The 17,359-nt window shown below is 39.4% G+C and overlaps 2 protein-coding genes across 2 annotated transcripts; one reads left to right on the forward strand and one right to left on the reverse strand.

Moving 5' to 3' along the window:
• The first annotated feature begins 65 nt into the window (after positions 1-65).
• On the forward strand, positions 66-6,756 carry nme4 (NME/NM23 nucleoside diphosphate kinase 4). The gene is made up of 5 exons (XM_082530714.1): positions 66-3,617; positions 4,578-4,708; positions 4,818-4,919; positions 5,053-5,165; positions 5,302-6,756. Exons 1-5 carry the CDS (start codon positions 3,479-3,481, stop codon positions 5,420-5,422), a joined length of 606 nt encoding a protein of 201 aa, XP_082386840.1. The 5' UTR covers positions 66-3,478; the 3' UTR covers positions 5,423-6,756.
• A 13-nt stretch (positions 6,757-6,769) lies between these two features.
• eps8l1a (EPS8 signaling adaptor L1a) lies at positions 6,770-17,318 on the reverse strand. Its single transcript, XM_082530713.1, has 15 exons — positions 17,252-17,318; positions 14,828-15,004; positions 13,928-14,039; positions 13,762-13,820; positions 13,412-13,550; positions 12,224-12,312; positions 12,071-12,145; positions 11,848-11,996; positions 11,554-11,745; positions 11,222-11,327; positions 10,980-11,120; positions 10,704-10,839; positions 8,189-8,336; positions 7,683-7,815; positions 6,770-7,259 (listed from the first exon to the last, which is right to left on the reverse strand). Exons 3-15 carry the CDS (start codon positions 14,037-14,039, stop codon positions 7,242-7,244), a joined length of 1,497 nt encoding a protein of 498 aa, XP_082386839.1. The 5' UTR covers positions 14,828-15,004; positions 17,252-17,318; the 3' UTR covers positions 6,770-7,241.
• Positions 17,319-17,359: the final 41 nt, after the last annotated feature.

The following is a 17,359-nucleotide window of genomic DNA, read 5'->3' on the forward strand; positions in this document are numbered from 1 at the left end:
TAGAATATGTTTTAGACTTTTTATTTATTTTTTTGTTTTGTTTATTTGTAATTGTCAGGGACCAAGCAGTAAAGCATAAAGGACACAGGTGGTTTTAATTCAACAAAGGGGTTTTATTGACCCAAAAATATGAAAACATATTTAACAAAGCCAAAACTTAAACAGGCAGACCAATAAAAGAGGTCAACTCAATAGACTAAACTCAAGATAATAATTAACAAAACCTCAAACAAACATATGATAAACTGACCTGCTGAAATGACACACAGGGGAACTTAAATACCGGTTTAGCTAAACCAAATGACACACACGGGGGAAAACAAGATGGCTGCCATATAACCAACTAATACAAAACAATGAAACAAACATGAAACACCCCCCAGGCAATGAAGCATGTGGTGCAATCCAATTAGGCTGTCAGTGGTACTTCAGGTCTGGCAGCCCTTTGCCACACCTTTTGCCAGACAGGAGAAGCCAACCCCCAGGTAACTCAAACAAAGAAAGATGTATTAATATAACATAAAACAGAACTTTGACCTTGCAAGGTTAATATGTGTGCACGCCATATAAACATTGGAAGGTGTGATGGAAAAATAAATACATTTAATAAAGAAACAATATTGAACAATAAATAGAATATTTTAAAGTAGTGACTGTAAATTAAACTAAAGTGAATCAACAGGTGGTGAGGTGTGGAGCTTACCATGTGTGGCATGCCATGACAGTAATATGCAAAAAATGTTCCTTTTCTGATCCACTGGATCAGGCAGAACATGTCTTAACTCTAAGAAAAAAACCAACAGAAGCCTTGAAACATGACATCACATAAAATCAATCACATGACAAATATGTGCAGACTCACATGTACAAGGTGGAAAAGAACAATGGTGCATTTTCATAAATTATGAAAAGATGTCACAAACTCAAGCAGCAAAGACATGGCTCTAATGTTGTCTGGCTTTGTGTATCCTAAGCTTACATTAAATGTGACTGCTTAGTGGACTCTGTCAAGTGCACTCAGTTTGATAAGAGAGGATTTTGGTTACAAAATTTCACCTTGATGCTGATTAGTACCGTGCAGTCTAGTCAGCGTCAAGCCTAGACTGCAAAAAAGATGATTCTTAGGAAAATTTAAAGGGAGCAGCAGTTTATTGAAAAATCTGCAAATATAAATCCACATATAAGGGAATTTTAACAAAACTGAAGTCAATATGACCAACTTTATACGTCTGCACTGTCTGTATTGGCGTGGCTGTATGTCAGGTGGCAGAGCAGGTCAGCTACTGGAAGGTTGGTGGTTCTGCTCCAGTCAGGATACTAACCCCATGTTGCTCTCCGATGCATCTATCGGAGTGTGAAAGTGTCTGGATGTTAGATACGGAGCACTTAACACTTTAGAAAAAAAGTGATTGGGTGAATGAATTTGTTGTATAAAGTGCTTTAAGTCCTCAGAGTAGAAAAGCGCTATATAAGAACCAGTTCATTTACCATGAACTCTCTTAGTCACGCTGTCTTGTAATGTACCTAATTAGTCTTCAGGAATAGTTCTCTTCAGGCTTCTTGAAGCACGTTCAAAGCTCTTCTCTGGATGTTGGCTGCATTTTTCCTGTCCTTTTTCAACATGATGCCACGCTGCTTCAGTAATGTTGCAGTCTGGGCTCTGGAGAGGCCGATCCATGTCTCATCTAAGTGCTCCATTTTGTGTTTTTCTATCCAGGTATGATTTTGCTACACTCCTTTGTGATCATTGTCATGCTGACTAATGAAGCTGTTGCCTGGTGGTATTTCATGTTGGATGATAATCTGACTACTTTTCTGCATTCATAATTTCCTCAACCCTTTCACCATGTTACAAATGACTAGACATTCACTGTTGTACATTTATCCTGACCACCTCTATATTACTGAAAATGACTTGAACCAAAGTTTTCAAAAGTGAGTTCATCACTCCATAAGACCTGTTGCCACTGAGATATGCTGTGACAGGAAAAAAAGTATGTTTCCCCTTCCCGATTTCGGTTTTTAAATCATGAGTTAACTTATTAATGGAAAAAAGTTATCCAAACCTACCTTCATGAATCATGAGTTAATTGTGATTAACCACATTTTTCCTTTTTTTTTTTCTTTTTTTTTTTTTTTTGAAAGCTGAGTTCAGTTTCACTCACCACACCCAGGACAGATTACTGCCAGACCTGTTGGATCAAGAAATCACTTAACCAGAACCTGTCTGACAAAGTAAGATACGCAAAAAAACAAAGAAAAAGCAGCACATGACACCATTATCCACAAATGGAGAAAATTTGAAACAGTGGTGAATGGTGAGTGCACTGACGACTCGTCCAGGTGTTCACATATAACCCAGAACAACATCTAGTTCATGATTCAACAATAAGAAAGAGTCCAGGCAAAAAAGCCTCCACAGGAGTTCAAAGAAGAATACCAAAAAGAACTCTAAGGCTCATTTCACATTTACCAAAAACCATGTTAATGATCCCCAAGACTTCTGGGAAAATATTCTGTGGACTCAAGAAAGAAACCTGAACTTTTTAGAAGGTTTCAGTCCTGTTACATCTGCAAAAAACTAGAACAGCATTTCATAAAAAGAACATCATACCAACAGTCAAACATGGTGGTGGTAGTGTGACCGTCTGAGTCTGCTTTGCTGCTTCAGACCTTGACGACTTGCTGTAATTGATTGAACTATCTTTGTCGAATATTAAAATTTGTTTGATAAACTAAAATATGAAAGAGTGACAAATACTCAGAAAACTAAGAAACCAGGAAGGCGACAAATACTTTTTCATACAGCCCTGTATATCCAATTTGTTAAGCTTGTATTTGATGCTGATCAAATCCTTAATTTCAGTGAAGTTCTAGTTACATCCACAGGTCATTTAAATATTTTTGTTGAAATACCACCTAACAGTTGCAATTGTAAATTGCGGTAAGTGCCAGATCTAAAGAAAATCACAGATTTGCAAATGTGAGTTGTGGAGGCTGAATGACTAACAGACATCTGGCAAGTACAGATGTTACTTTAAAACAACAAAAAGATGCATTTCGGAGGCTGAATGGTCATAAAATGGCCATTTTAACATATCTTTGCTTCTGCTTTGCGTCTCCTAAGTGTTTTGTTATTATTTAGAAATACACATTTTCAACAAAAAAAGGGCAAAGTGAAGAGCAAGATCAGTGTTCAGCTCTTAAACTGAGCTGGATTTCACCTGCAGAAAGGCGAAAATATCAACTAAATAAGATTTATGTGTTTCTTTTGAAATCCATCGGGTTGAAAGCGAAGGGAGATTTTGAGTGACGCACGCGTGTACGGAGAACTAACACAGGTCTGGCATCACTGGAGTTAAATTTCAGATTGAGTGACAATGAGGAGAGACGCACAGAGGGATCACTCGTGAGTTTTTATTGATGAGGGTTGACTTCACTCAGTAGAGGCTGATAAAACGCACGTCACATTACGGCCATGCTGCAGCTGCGCGTTTTTAACAGACTTCTCCAACACTTTTATTGGAGGACTCAAGAATCCACAAAAGGTCTGTTACCTGGTTTTCCTTCTCAGCTGTGGGGTGGATACAGATCTACCTGGCGAAGAAACAAATCAAGTAAGTGACTCATTTTGTACCAGCTGCTAAGTAAAGCCATATGTTTTGCATAGTAGATAAGTATTAGTCCTTCAGATAGAACTTACGCGATTCGTTTGTTAAGAAGTGGCGATTTAAAGCAGTTGGATGCAAATTTTATGTTTTTAAGTGAATGTTCATGAATTGCGAATTAAAAATGTGCACAGTATCTTGAATACGCGATTTTTACATAGTGAAAATGACACTCAAACTGTCACTGTCGAAACCGATTTTAAAAGATTTCTGTTAGCACCGAGTCTAACAAACTTTAGTCTGTTAGACTCGGTCCAAGGCGCAGAGTCCAAGGCAAAGTTTATTTGACCCAAACTTAACGGGCACATTTGGGAAAACAAACTTGCTTGCCAAAAGCTCGGGTCATGAACTGGAACTAGGTTAGGGGTACAAAAGTTAAACGGTGCGCAATACCGACACACAAAACGCAAGTCCCATACAACACACCCAAACCTCTGTGCCAGAACCAGACTTCCATCCAGCCCGCTATGGTGTCGCTGTATTTCGCTGTCACAGCCGGTCTTAAAGATGCAAGGAGACTGCAGTTCTCGTGGATAGTCACGTGTGAATAATTGATAGCGTGCAGTCATTCATAAGGGGCTGTGTGCAGCTTCTATTCTGTGTGTTCTGTAGCTAAACAAAAGCCATACCTCTCATATGCAGTTTTGTTCAGTGAGGGTTGTTGGTCTGTTTTAGGGGTGCAAACTCGCATGCGCGCGTTAGTTTATTGTGTTGTGGGGACGTTGTGTCCCACACACACACAAATGCACGTCTGTGCGTGCGTGTGTGTTGATATGATAAATGTTGATATGATAAATACCACACATTTATAAACTGAGACACCTGCAGACTTTAGTTTGGTATTTTTTATAGTCTTCCCTGCAGTATGGTTAACAACCATTGCTCCTCTTTTGTGTCTGCTCACATCAGGTCTTCCAGATGTGAGGGAGAGGACTCTCATAGCCGTGAAACCAGATGGAGTTCAACGCCGTCTTGTCGGGCAAATAATTCACCGGTTTGAGCAGCGGGGATTCAAGCTGGTTGGCCTGAAGATGGTGCAGGTATAAGAGTTTGAAGTGTGTGTGTGTGTGTGTGTGTGTGTGTGTGTGTGTGTGTGTGTGTGTGTGTGTGATCTGCAAGTTTCTTGTTGAATCTGTCTCTGTTTGAAAGGTGTCTGAGGATCTCCTGTCTCAGCACTACCGTGAGCTGAGAGCTAAGCCCTTCTATCCTAGTCTGCAGCATTACATGACCTCAGGGCCTGTGGTGGTCATGGTGAGTGCTCCTCTGTCTGCCTCTTTCGAGGATACTCCTGGTTTTCTCCTTGTTACTTTTCTGCTTATTCTTGTTATAGTTCTTCAGTAGGTTTATCAGTCTTGCCAACACATGCTGCTTTACTTTTATTTAGGTATGGGAGGGGCCCAATGTAGTCCAGACATCACGTAAAATGGTAGGACACACTAACCCAACTGAAGCCCAGGCGGGCACAGTCAGAGGAGATTTCAGCGTCCATGTCAGCAGGTAACCTGACTTTATTTCATTTCATTATGTGTGCTGATATTTGTGACATAAAACTGATTTTTAACATTAAAGCCTATGAAGGTATGTGCTTTTATGACGTGGCAGTACAGTAACCATGTGTGTTGGTCACTTAAAGGAACGTTGTCCATGCCAGTGATTCACTGGAGGGTGCTCGACGGGAGATCCAGCTGTGGTTTCAGGGAAAGGATCTCCTGAACTGGGAATGCTGCAACCAGGGCAACATGATGGAGGACTGAAGATGCTTGACAGTTCAAGGCAGTGAGAATCAGTAATAACTACCTCTTCTCCTGCTGCCTAATGACAGTGCCACCACAGTTTCTCTCTCTAAGTAATTTACCTCATTAAGTGCACTAAGAATCAAAAGATTTTTGCTAAAGCAAATGTGAGATTTTAGAATACCAACTACGCATATGTACATATAATACAGTAGGCATCTTAGTCTTAGCATTGGATTATTATTGCTATACACCAACCAGCTACAGCCATGGAAAAATACTGACTGGGACTACTGGGCATGCACTTAAGGTACCCCAAAGGCTAAGCGGCTCCTGATCTAGACCCTCTGCTTGTCAGTTTCTGCTTCATTCATGAAGGTAACTATCTTTTCAAAGAAAGAAAAATGAACAACAACCAAAAAGTTAGAAAATCTCTGCAAATAGAGAGCAATGTTTAGGTGCAGAATGGCTGTAAAGTTTGCAAACAGCCATAATGAGATACAAAGTCCACACAAACAGATGCGAGTTTTGGATCACAAAGAAACACAAAACGATCACGGGCAAAAAATGTTTCTCTACCTTTTTTTTTTTTTTTTTTTGATCTGCAAGTCTTTCAGTGTGCCTGCCTACTCCAGCAGAGTAATACATCTACCCACTTTGCAGAAATAATTCAGTAATGGTATGAAGAACATGACAGAAAGCTCGAAGTGTTGACTTGGCTTCCAAATTCCTCAGATTATGATCTGATTGAGTATCTGTGGGCCGTGCCAGAAAAACGAGTCTAACGCACAGAAATACAACCTTTTAGGCTAAGACTTGAAGGATCTGCTGCTAATGTCTTGGTGCTTGATACTACAGGGTCCAGTTAGAAGACTGATCAGAGCTGTTTTTGTATCATAATGGGTCTACAATATTAGACAGCTGGTCTTGATTTTTGTGACTGATGAGTGCATTGTTTCTGGTTAATAGTTATATGCATTTGGTCTAACAAAGAGTGTGTGTGTGTGTGTGTGTGTGTGTGTGTGTGCAATTTTATATGTGATTTGAAATTTTGTGATACATTTTTTTTTTTTAAACTGAAAACATGAAATAATCTTTCTACCTCTCAAGAAATTAAACAAGAGTTTCCCCCATAATGTTAACTAACTGCTATCAGGTATCAGAGTTTTTATGTGAGTTTACATTTGTAGTATCGCTTTCTCGTGGTTATTTTTAATCATGTTTTAACTCTTTGCACTGCTTCAAAATTTCTTAAGTATTAAAGTGAGGAGTCTATATGCAATTGCCATCTTTTTATGTATAATTTATATATAACAACAAGCAACATAATGAAATACAGTTCATATTCATATATATATATAGCTAGCCATCTTTATACACACACACACACACACACACACACACACACACACACACATATCTCAGTGTTGTAAATTATGGTATTTCAGGGTTATAAGCATTGAAAGACAGCATATATTTTAGGTTGGGGGGTTACTGTCATACAAATATGTTAGCTGTAAAAAAAAAATAAAAAATCATGCACTGCATGGAAGGAATACAATTAAACCTGCATGAAGATTACAAACATGTCAAACTAAAAACCAGACGACAACAACAACAACAAATTGGTTCCCAGAGTATTTAAATAGAATTTCTTCTAAAATCTGTTGTTTTTGTTGATAAATTAGCAGACTCTGTGATTAAAATATGAGCATTACCTCTATATCAAATAAGCATTCATGTCACATCTGTATTAAAGGATATTTTAACTCTGTTACAATACATCACTCTTTCTTTGTGAGTTAATCTTTAACTCTTGGATCCATCGAAGCATCCAGTTCTAAAGTTTTTGTGCATTCTGGGGAGGACAGAAGATATAATTTGTTTTCACTTCTTAATGAAATTAAAGTTCTTGATCATATTTTTAAAAGAAAATCAGATTTAGACACATCAGGTATGTGAATAGGTATGTTCATTTGTAAATATTTAAATGTTGCAAATACTTCAAATAGATTGTGTTTGGCATTTACTTCCACTTAAATGAAACTATGACCACATTTTAAAAACTAATTTATACAGGAGTGCATTCAATTTGAAATTGCTCACGTTTTTGCCATTGTAAATCTTTAATCAGTTTGGGGCAGTGGCAATAATGTAAGTCTGTGCATAAGTCAAGGCTGAGCAAACAAATGACTCAACACTCACCCAAGCATATCTTTGCAAATACACACATACACACAAACTAGTACATCCAGATAAAAAAAAAAAATAGGGAACAAACCTTAAGCAGAGTCTTCTCTGCCATTATCTGGCTGTAAACATTTTCACCCTCTTCTGGTGCCACTGCAACAAACTCCTCCTTATTTAGGGAGAACAGCTGCGCTCCGTTTAAAATTCCCAGGCTCTCAACAGTGCTGAGCAGGAATGAATTACAAGATCAGCATTTTTGTGCTTTCACTGTGAAAAAGATCCTATTTTTAATATTCACCTTTTAATTTCTAAAGAAGAACTTGACTTTTAAGTCCAATTCATTACCCAGTAAAGCTATGATAAACAGTAAAGCTACAATACTTAAGCTATTTTAATCCTTATACAACTTCAGGGTTTTTGAAACCTACATCTGCAGTATTGCACACATTTATCTCCTGGCTAGCAGGAGTGCTAGTGCTAATGCGCAAAACCAATATAATATAAAAATTAAACAGCATGTTTAAACATGCTATTCCTTAGTGGAGCTTGAGTACTAACTCTAGCTAATATGAACAAATATGTTTGTGGAGTACTCACACTGCGCTGAAGCCTTTGGCAGTAAGCCAGGCTGCCACCTCAGAAGATGGAGAGTCATAGTTCAGAGGTGTAGAGTTATCAGCTGTCTGTTTAAATGAGCCTCTTCTCCGGGCTATCCTTTGTAGAAGCTCATCATTCATTATCAGAACTGTACAAAGAAGAAAAACAACTGCATTTATATACACCTGTACAGTTGTAGCTGGAGTTGCACTTATTGCTTAACATCAACAACTATGAGCCTTGCCTGTTTGATTTATGTGAAAGCAGGAATTCATGTCATATAATGCAATAAACATCATGATTTTGATTATGAAAAACACTTTAGTCAGCTGAAATAAAAATCTATACTAGACCTTTGCTGAATTACATTTTACACATATCAAACTAAAGTAAAAGTTATATTTATATGAACATATCGTTCCCCTTTACAAAGTGTTCTTTTTGTAATACCAAGCAACTTAAATTCCAAAGCAGAAATACATCTTATATTATAATAAAAAAAACACTTTAAATTTATATTAAAACCATTAAATACATTTTAAGATTGAAAACTTTAAATAAGAACATATTCCAGTGATTTGCAAACTTCACAAATCTATATTTTAACTTGATTTTCAGCCTGTCCCTTAAGATTTCTCCAGCTTCTCTGAATCTTTTGATGATACTATACCCTCTCATAGATGATTTATTTCATGTTTGTGACTGGTTGCCAGTTATCCTTGCCTACAAAATGTTCCTCCAGCTATTTCTTTTTAGTACCGGTTACTTTTCCAGGCATTTCTTGTACCAACTTTTTTCTAGATGTGCTCCTGCCATCAAATTCAAATGTCATGAAATAGTAAAACGTGTCAATTTTCTTAGTTTTCATACAGTGGGGCAAAAAAGTATTTAGTCAGCCACCGATTGTGCAAGTTCCCCCACCTAAAATGATGACAGAGGTCAGTAATTTGCACCAGAGGTACACTTCAACTGTGAGAGACAGAATGTGAAAAAAAAAATCCATGAATTCACATGGTAGGATTTGTAAAGAATTTATTCGTAAATCAGGGTGGAAAATAAGTATTTGGTCAATAACAAAAATACAACTCAATACTTTGTAACATAACCTTTGTTGGCAATAACAGAGGTCATACGTTTACTATAGGTCTTTACCAGGTTTGCACACACAGTAGCTGGTATTTTGGCCCATTCCTCCATGCAGATCTTCTCGAGAGCAGTGATGTTTTGGGGCTGTCGCCGAGCAACACGGACTTTCAACTCCCGCCACAGATTTTCTATGGGGTTGAGGTCTGGAGACTGGCTAGGCCACTCCAGGACTTTCAAATGCTTCTTACGGAGCCACTCCTTTGTTGCCCGGGCGGTGTGTTTTGGATCATTGTCATGTTGGAAGACCCAGCCTCGTTTCATCTTCAAAGTTCTCACTGATGGAAGGAGGTTTTGGCTCAAAATCTCACGATACATGGCCCCATTCATTCTGTCCTTAACACGGATCAGTCGTCCTGTCCCCTTGGCAGAAAAACAGCCCCATAGCATGATGTTTCCACCCCCATGCTTCACAGTAGGTATGGTGTTCTTGGGATGCAACTCAGTATTCTTCCTCCTCCAAACACGACGAGTTGAGTTTATACCAAAAAGTTCTACTTTGGTTTCATCTGACCACATGACATTCTCCCAATCCTCTGCTGTATCATCCATGTGCTCTCTGGCAAACTTCAGACGGGCCTGGACATGCACTGGCTTCAGCAGCGGAACACGTCTGGCACTGCGGGATTTGATTCCCTGCCGTTGTAGTGTGTTACTGATGGTGACCTTTGTTACTTTGGTCCCAGCTCTCTGCAGGTCATTCACCAGGTCCCCCCGTGTGGTTCTGGGATCTTTGCTCACCGTTCTCATGATCATTTTGACCCCACGGGATGAGATCTTGCGTGGAGCCCCAGATCGAGGGAGATTATCAGTGGTCTTGTATGTCTTCCATTTTCTGATGATTGCTCCCACAGTTGATTTTTTCACACCAAGCTGCTTGCCTATTGTAGATTCACTCTTCCCAGTCTGGTGCAGGTCTACAATACTTTTCCTGGTGTCCTTCGAAAGCTCTTTGGTCTTGGCCATGGCGGAGTTTGGAGTCTGACTGTTTGAGGCTGTGGACAGGTGTCTTTTATACAGATGATGAGTTCAAACAGGTGCCATTCATACAGGTAACGAGTGGGGGACAGAAAAGCTTCTTACAGAAGACGTTACAGGTCTGTGAGAGCCAGAGATTTTCCTTGTTTGAGGTGACCAAATACTTATTTTCTACCCTAATTTACGAATAAATTCTTTACAAATCCTACCATGTGAATTCATGGATTTTTTTTTTCACATTCTGTCTCTCACAGTTGAAGTGTACCTCTGGTGCAAATTACTGACCTCTGTCATCATTTTAAGTGGGGGATCTTGCACAATCGGTGGCTGACTAAATACTTTTTTGCCCCACTGTATGTGTTTATGACGTTTCTGTCTGCCCATATTCATTTACCTCTGTCAGGTTCATCTCCCTGCATCCTTGTAGATGGTAAAACCATGCTTTGAGGTCGCACTGCTGGGGTTGCTGTAGTGGGACCCCCGCTTGATGGGGTGTATGAGAAGCGCTTTGAGTGAGGGACAGGACCTGCCTTTTGTTGTGGAAAAAAAAAGCAGGAATGAACAAAAACTACATGACAACATTAGCCAAGAAATCACAGTATGTACAGTTTCTGAGGCAGTGGCACAAATAAAATTCTGTGTATTTGTGTAGCTGTGTGTCGTCTTATACCTGTGACTCCCTGTGCACCACTGAGCCATCTTTCTCCATCTTATTCAGAGCAGACACAGGCTCCAAAATGTTAAAAGGAACAAATCCTATCTCGCCATAGCTGTTCCGACACTTCCACCAGCGTTTTGATGAGTCAATCACCTACGGAAAGATGACTCTCATTAGCCAAGTTGTGTGACGTACTCCTGGATCTAAACTCTACTTTTGTATTCAGATCGCCACCCATATTTCAGGGTGTGTACCTCAAGTGTTTCTCCTTTTAGCACAGAGAGTTCACTGCTGTTTCTGGCGACAAAGTCGTAACTGCAGCGGTAATGGCTCTCACCATGCGCATGTCCATTTCCGTCTCTGAAAAACAGATAGTATTTAAAAGATATGCAAAACATAAAAAAAATAAACATGAAATTGGAGCCAGATATCAGTAATCTTAATCATGGTTTGCCACTAAAAGCATTTGACTGATTTGATTCTAGCCAGTAAGAATACAGCCTCCACAAAAACAATCACAACTGCTATGAAACCATAATAATGTCTTGCTCTATTTGTATGTATTTACACTTCTTCAGTGGCCTACCTGGGGCTCTGTGCTGCCTGTTGAGCTTCTTCCTGCTGACTTTGTTTCTGCTTGGTTTCATTGAAAGCATCTACTTTGTGCTGAAGCTCGATGGGATCTTCAAAAGGCTGGCCAGTAGAGTCATGAGTCTGAGGCTTCCACCCATCCAGAAAGACAGGTGTATACGGAGGAACAGTCACACCGAGGTGGGAGCTGGAGAAAGTGGAACGAGCCTGTCATTAAAACCGTGTTGTGCACAGTCTCTAGTAAAGCTGACACACACACACACACACACACACACACACACACACACACCTGGGTGAGGTCCAGCTGGTCCCCAGTGAAGTCCACAGCTCATTTTCCTCTAAAGTCAGATGTTCCTGGAGCAGTTTAACGGCACCATTGGTCAAAGCAGGACTGATGATGGATGCAGCTAATGCTGGCCCCCCAGTGGTATTCACCATCTGTAAGAGAGAGGTCTCTACAGTAAAGATCAAAGAAAGAGGAAAATAAGAAAAAGCACTAAATGAGGTCTCACCAGTCTGAGAGGCACAAAGATGTGGTGGAGCAGCTCTGGGGCATTGGGCTGTGAGATATATGACTTCAGGCGGTCCTGAAAAAAATCAATTTTGTTTTTTGTATTTATCAAAGAAATCTCTTTATGCTTAAATAGAACGTAGTCTAATCATACCAGCAGACTGAAGGAGTACTTGATTTTCTGAAAGATGTTCACAAAGTCTTCTTCTGGGGGAGGACTGGCTTTCATGGTCAACAAACCATCTGCACACAGAACAGCAAAATATATACACCATAGACATAAAACATAAGGTTGTTATAACCACAGCGTACAAGTATTGCTTTTACCGATACATTTACTAAATCTAGAATCAAGTTTAACATCATTCTACTCACATACAAGGTCTTGAGTAATCAGACCCCATCTTATCTTAAAGACCAAATAGTAACATATCACCCCAATAGAGCACTTTGCTCCTCAGTTACTTGAGGTTCTTATGGTGTTTAAAAGTACAATGGGAAGCAGAGCCTTCACCCTGTCCTTGAGCCTGGTTCTGCTGGAGGTCTCTTCCTGTTAAAAGGGAGCTTTTCCTTCCCACTTTCACCAAAGTGCTTGCTCATTGGGAGGGGTGGGGGGGTCACTTGATTATTGTTTTTTTCTGTTTTCTCTGTATTATTGTGGGCTTCTTGGTCACTATGCAAATAAAATTGAACTGAACGGAGTATATCTGGAGCATGATACAGACTATCATGTGGATGCTAACACTTTAGTTTGGGGAAAATTCTGAAAAACAAAAGTAGAAATGAACAGAAATACTAGAAGCACAACATACCATGACCTTTGTTCTAGCTTGTCACAGCAAGTGCTCGTATAAGACAAAGTAATGACTAATAAGAGCCTTCCTTTAGTCCATCCCAGTGTTAATTTAGGAAACACCCAGATGAGTTTGCCAAGTTAGACAAAAAGAGAAATACTTAGTGACTCAGACTCAGACATTAATTGTGCCCAATATAAAACATAATAATATCATGCTATATGAAGAAACAGCAGTGCATAAACGTGTTCAGGTACTTGCATGCCTTGTGTCTTAGACATTCTCACGATGTGCAGGAATTTTCTGCGTTACCCGAATGTTTGGTTTTTTTTCATCCTGCCTGTTGAGTTTCAGTGTGTAAAATATTGAGTCAATGTCAATCGCTCCTTCCTCCACATGTCTGAAGCTCACTTTCATCTGCTAACCTACATTTTAAATTTCAACCTTATCCAAAACATATCTGGCTCTTCGGTATCACTCGAAGAGACAGGTTTCCTTGTTTCCAATATAAGTCATTTATTTTGGTCAGAAATTGTCGAGGTCCTCACCTTCTTGGGTCTTTTTATCCTTCTTGGTCTTCCTCTCGTTTTTCTTTTTCCTTTGGTTGAGGACAGTCTGGGCTTCTGCCGCCTGTTGTAAGCGCGACATGAATCGCTCCACATCGTCAAAGCAGTGGTTCATAATCTCCTGAGGAATGATTCACACACGAGGCTCTCATCATATCGCTTGTTTTTGATTTTAAAGAACACTACACCACATCGGTTTACTGTTTCTAAAGTTTAGATAATAAATCTGGGGTTATTGTTCATATGTGTGTGATTTTCTGATTGTGTTGATAATTTCTAAGTCTTGTTTGTACCCACTCATATATACAAAAAAGAGGCGTATGAGTACGTACCACTTCTCTGTCTGCATTCAGTGGAGGGATCTGATTCGACTCCCCACTGGTACCATTCTCTGAGCAGAAATAGAACAAGGCCATTAATTCAAAGTTTACAAAAAGCATATGCAAAAGATGGAAACACATGTTTTTGCCAACACCACATTCTTGGAGAGGAGTGTACCTTTGCCAGACTTGTTAGGAACCCCATCAGAAAGCTCCTGCTGTCCTTTAAGGACCATAACTCGGACACCTGAAGGCTTTCTAGGGAGCACCGATGGAAGTGATGTTGACATCTGTTTCACGTGGACATAAACAGAATTCAATGTAATATACACAGAATGGGGAATGATGTTTTGGTAGCACAGCAATGACATTTACCCTTTTTTTATGTCTCCTTTCTTGTCCCACTTGAATTGTTATATTTGATCTCTCGTCCTTAGCGTTTTTAAACGTTCACATGTAGATAACTAGTCTTCAATGATATAAAAGATTCTCATTAACTTTGCCTGCCTGACATCTTGGCGTCATATTAATTATACCCATTACATCAAAAAGAAAAGATGATTAAGAGCACAACAATGGCACATACCACAGGCTGATTGTAAGAATGCCGAGTATTCAGCATTGTGCATACTGGCATGTTCACATGCAGGTAAGTGACAGGTACACTACAGGAAAAGATACCAGATGGTATGCAGATGATGCAACAATCAAAGCGCGACAGAGAAACTCCACCACAGCTCAGTTTTTCTTAAAAGGCTGTCCTTTACAGGTCATACAGTAGCTTTCTATCCTGACATCTCATCTTTCTGCCTTTCTCCTTCAGCAGTTCATGCAATTAACAGCAAGCAAATACACGCACTGACATTTTGAGCACCTGTTTGTACACCGCCCCAAATGTACTCCTCTGAGAAACATTACTGACACAAGATAGCCGTCCTAGATCTAACAGGTGTATCTGTCTCTCTCAGTTCCTACCTCTGTTTTTCCCCCTCTCTTTCTCTTTCTCACCCTCTCTCTCTCACACACACACATACACTTTACACAAGCTAATTCTTTAAACCGACATACATCAACGTACCTTTTGGTGTGTCTCGCGTGTTTGAATCCGGGGTAAAGACACCACTCCTCCTGCTCAAGTGACTGTAGTGAGTTTGGCTGTTTTGCGAGAGGATGTCTTTCCTCCTTGGGATGTGCCAAAACAAGAAAAACAAGTCTGGCGTCCTTTCGTAGTCACACTGCATTGTTTTATTCCCTCCTATAACACACAGATACAGAGGTTGGCTCTCTCCCTCCCTCCCTGAGATTCTTTCTCTGCATCTTGGTGAACTTCTCCTTCCTTATCACAGGTATTTCAACCAACAACTGCCTGTGGCTTATGCCCAGAGCCTAACGCGATCCGCACTGCATTCTTTCTCACCAATGTAGCACAGTCTTACTCAAGCACACCACCTCCACTCATTCAGAGAAATTAAGTTTCATTTGAGCCGAGGCCAAAGCCACCATAAAAGCTGTTGGTAAAGATCTAATTTATTTGTCCTTTTACTTTGTATTCATGAACTTGTCTTTAGTTTCTACCTGCTAATCGCACAGTCACAAAAATAATAAGAATAAATTAAATATCCAGGATGCTATTTATTTATTCTAGTTGTCTCTTTCTTGGGTTCTTGTTACCCAATGGAAACCAAAGCGAATAGTTAAAGAGTGAATCACTTATTAACCATTCGCTATACACAGTTTTTACTTGGTGTGTAATGACTGAAAGAATTAATGCCTGAAAAAGATAATCTGTAATTTACAGAATAATGTTGCAATTAATCACATTTTAGGAAACAACTTTTGAGGCTTAACTCAACCAGGCCTTGTTTAGCTCTCACACCTTGGCTGAGGTTCTTTATCAACCTTAAGGTGAATATTGATGGTTTACAACAAAATGTAAGATGACAAATACAACCCTAAGGTTAATGTTTTATTTCTGAGCACAAAGGGATTCCACATTGACTTTACGCAGGTAGGCATGCAGCAGAAAATGAACAGAGGCCTTTTAAGCTGTAATGTAGTGACACCAGCTGGTCATTTCAGCTAATTTCATCATGTCTGACCTGGCTGTTGCACAGCATGTTGATACTGCACGAGGTTGCATAGAATCAACTCTGTGTTTGATGCTTTCTGTGATCTGACGTTGGTGATTAAAGACACTGTGTCCCATGTGGTTTCCACAACAAACTATCCTATGGTCTTTTCCTGACTGACAGCTAATGTGATGATTAGATCAACCTATAAGAACAAAGTTTTTGTTTTTGTTTGTTTGCTTGTTTTGTTTTTTTTCACTGAAATGTGAATTCATGCCAGAAAACAACAATCACTTTCAGTTTCAAGCATGTGTACCAACAGGACATTTTCCACATTTAGGCTGTTCTAAAAAAAAAAAGATTTACTTTCCATCTATTATTGCATGTGATAGTGAGTAACACAAGACATTTTCAGCTGTACAATTAGTTTAGGATTTACTATCCTGCTGTGAGCTTTGCCTTGCAGAAGAGCACTTATAATGTGCATTCTAGCTGCATGGTTACTCCTTCAGTACAAAGATGTCCAGTGTGTAAATCTCTGTCCCTACACAGAGGTGTAAATCTCTGTGTAATGAAACTATCTAAGGGATAGTTTCATTACAAATGTAATGAAACTATCCCTTAAAAAATGTTAATAGGCTGTTTTTCTTTTCAACATGTGAACAGGTAAATATGAGCTTTATCTCCTTTTAAGAGCCTAAATGTTTCCCTTTATGGATTCATGAATATGCTCAGTTGAATTACCGCTCTGATTCATTGCTCCTCTAATCGCACTACTGGAACCACAACGTTCAAGTCAGTGGATTACCATTTGGGTGACTTGGTATAAATTGTCGTTGTGACACATTTTCTCCACCAGGGGGAGTGCAGCTACTCTACTACTAAAAATAATTCATAATACTATACCGTAAGTGGCTTTGTGGACACAGACAGGTTTTTATTTTAATCCTAATCCATGTCATATATATTTAATATCAGTACCCATTTTTATGCAAAGAGCCCACAATTTTGTTTATTTGTAGTGACAATCTACAATCTGTTTTTGTTTTTTACTCTGTGAAAATGAACAAAATTCGTATTGAAGTAGCAAATAATCTAATTGTTTTTCAAGTAGCACTGTTGAAGCATGTTAATATTTCTCAGAAAACCTATACCCCCGCTGGTTTTTTAAACTACAAATGCTAATGACTTCACGCAAAACAGCTTCGTTACAAAACCCCGTGTATTGCAGTTTAGTATCTGAGCTATTCCCAATGCACACTGACTATGAGCCACTTGTTGATTTCTGTGCATTTCTGTGCGTAAAGTAAGGCACAGACGGCGCACTCTTCTGCGCTCTCTGGCTGAGCTTTAATTAATCTACTAATGACTTTTATTTCTGCGCATGACTGCAGCCTATAATTAAGTCAAGTGTGAGAGTTCAGTGTGCTCACTGTCAAGCCGTGCAGGTTCCACACAGTAATCCAGCAGCAGTGTGTATTCTTGTGTTGTCAAGCCCCGCTTCCCATTTTGGGGAAGGGCAGCTCAGCCCCTTCGGTCTT

The sequence above is a fragment of the Aulonocara stuartgranti genome (genome assembly GCF_965226115.1).
Source record: "Aulonocara stuartgranti genome assembly, chromosome: 4".
NCBI lineage: Eukaryota > Metazoa > Chordata > Actinopteri > Cichliformes > Cichlidae > Aulonocara > Aulonocara stuartgranti.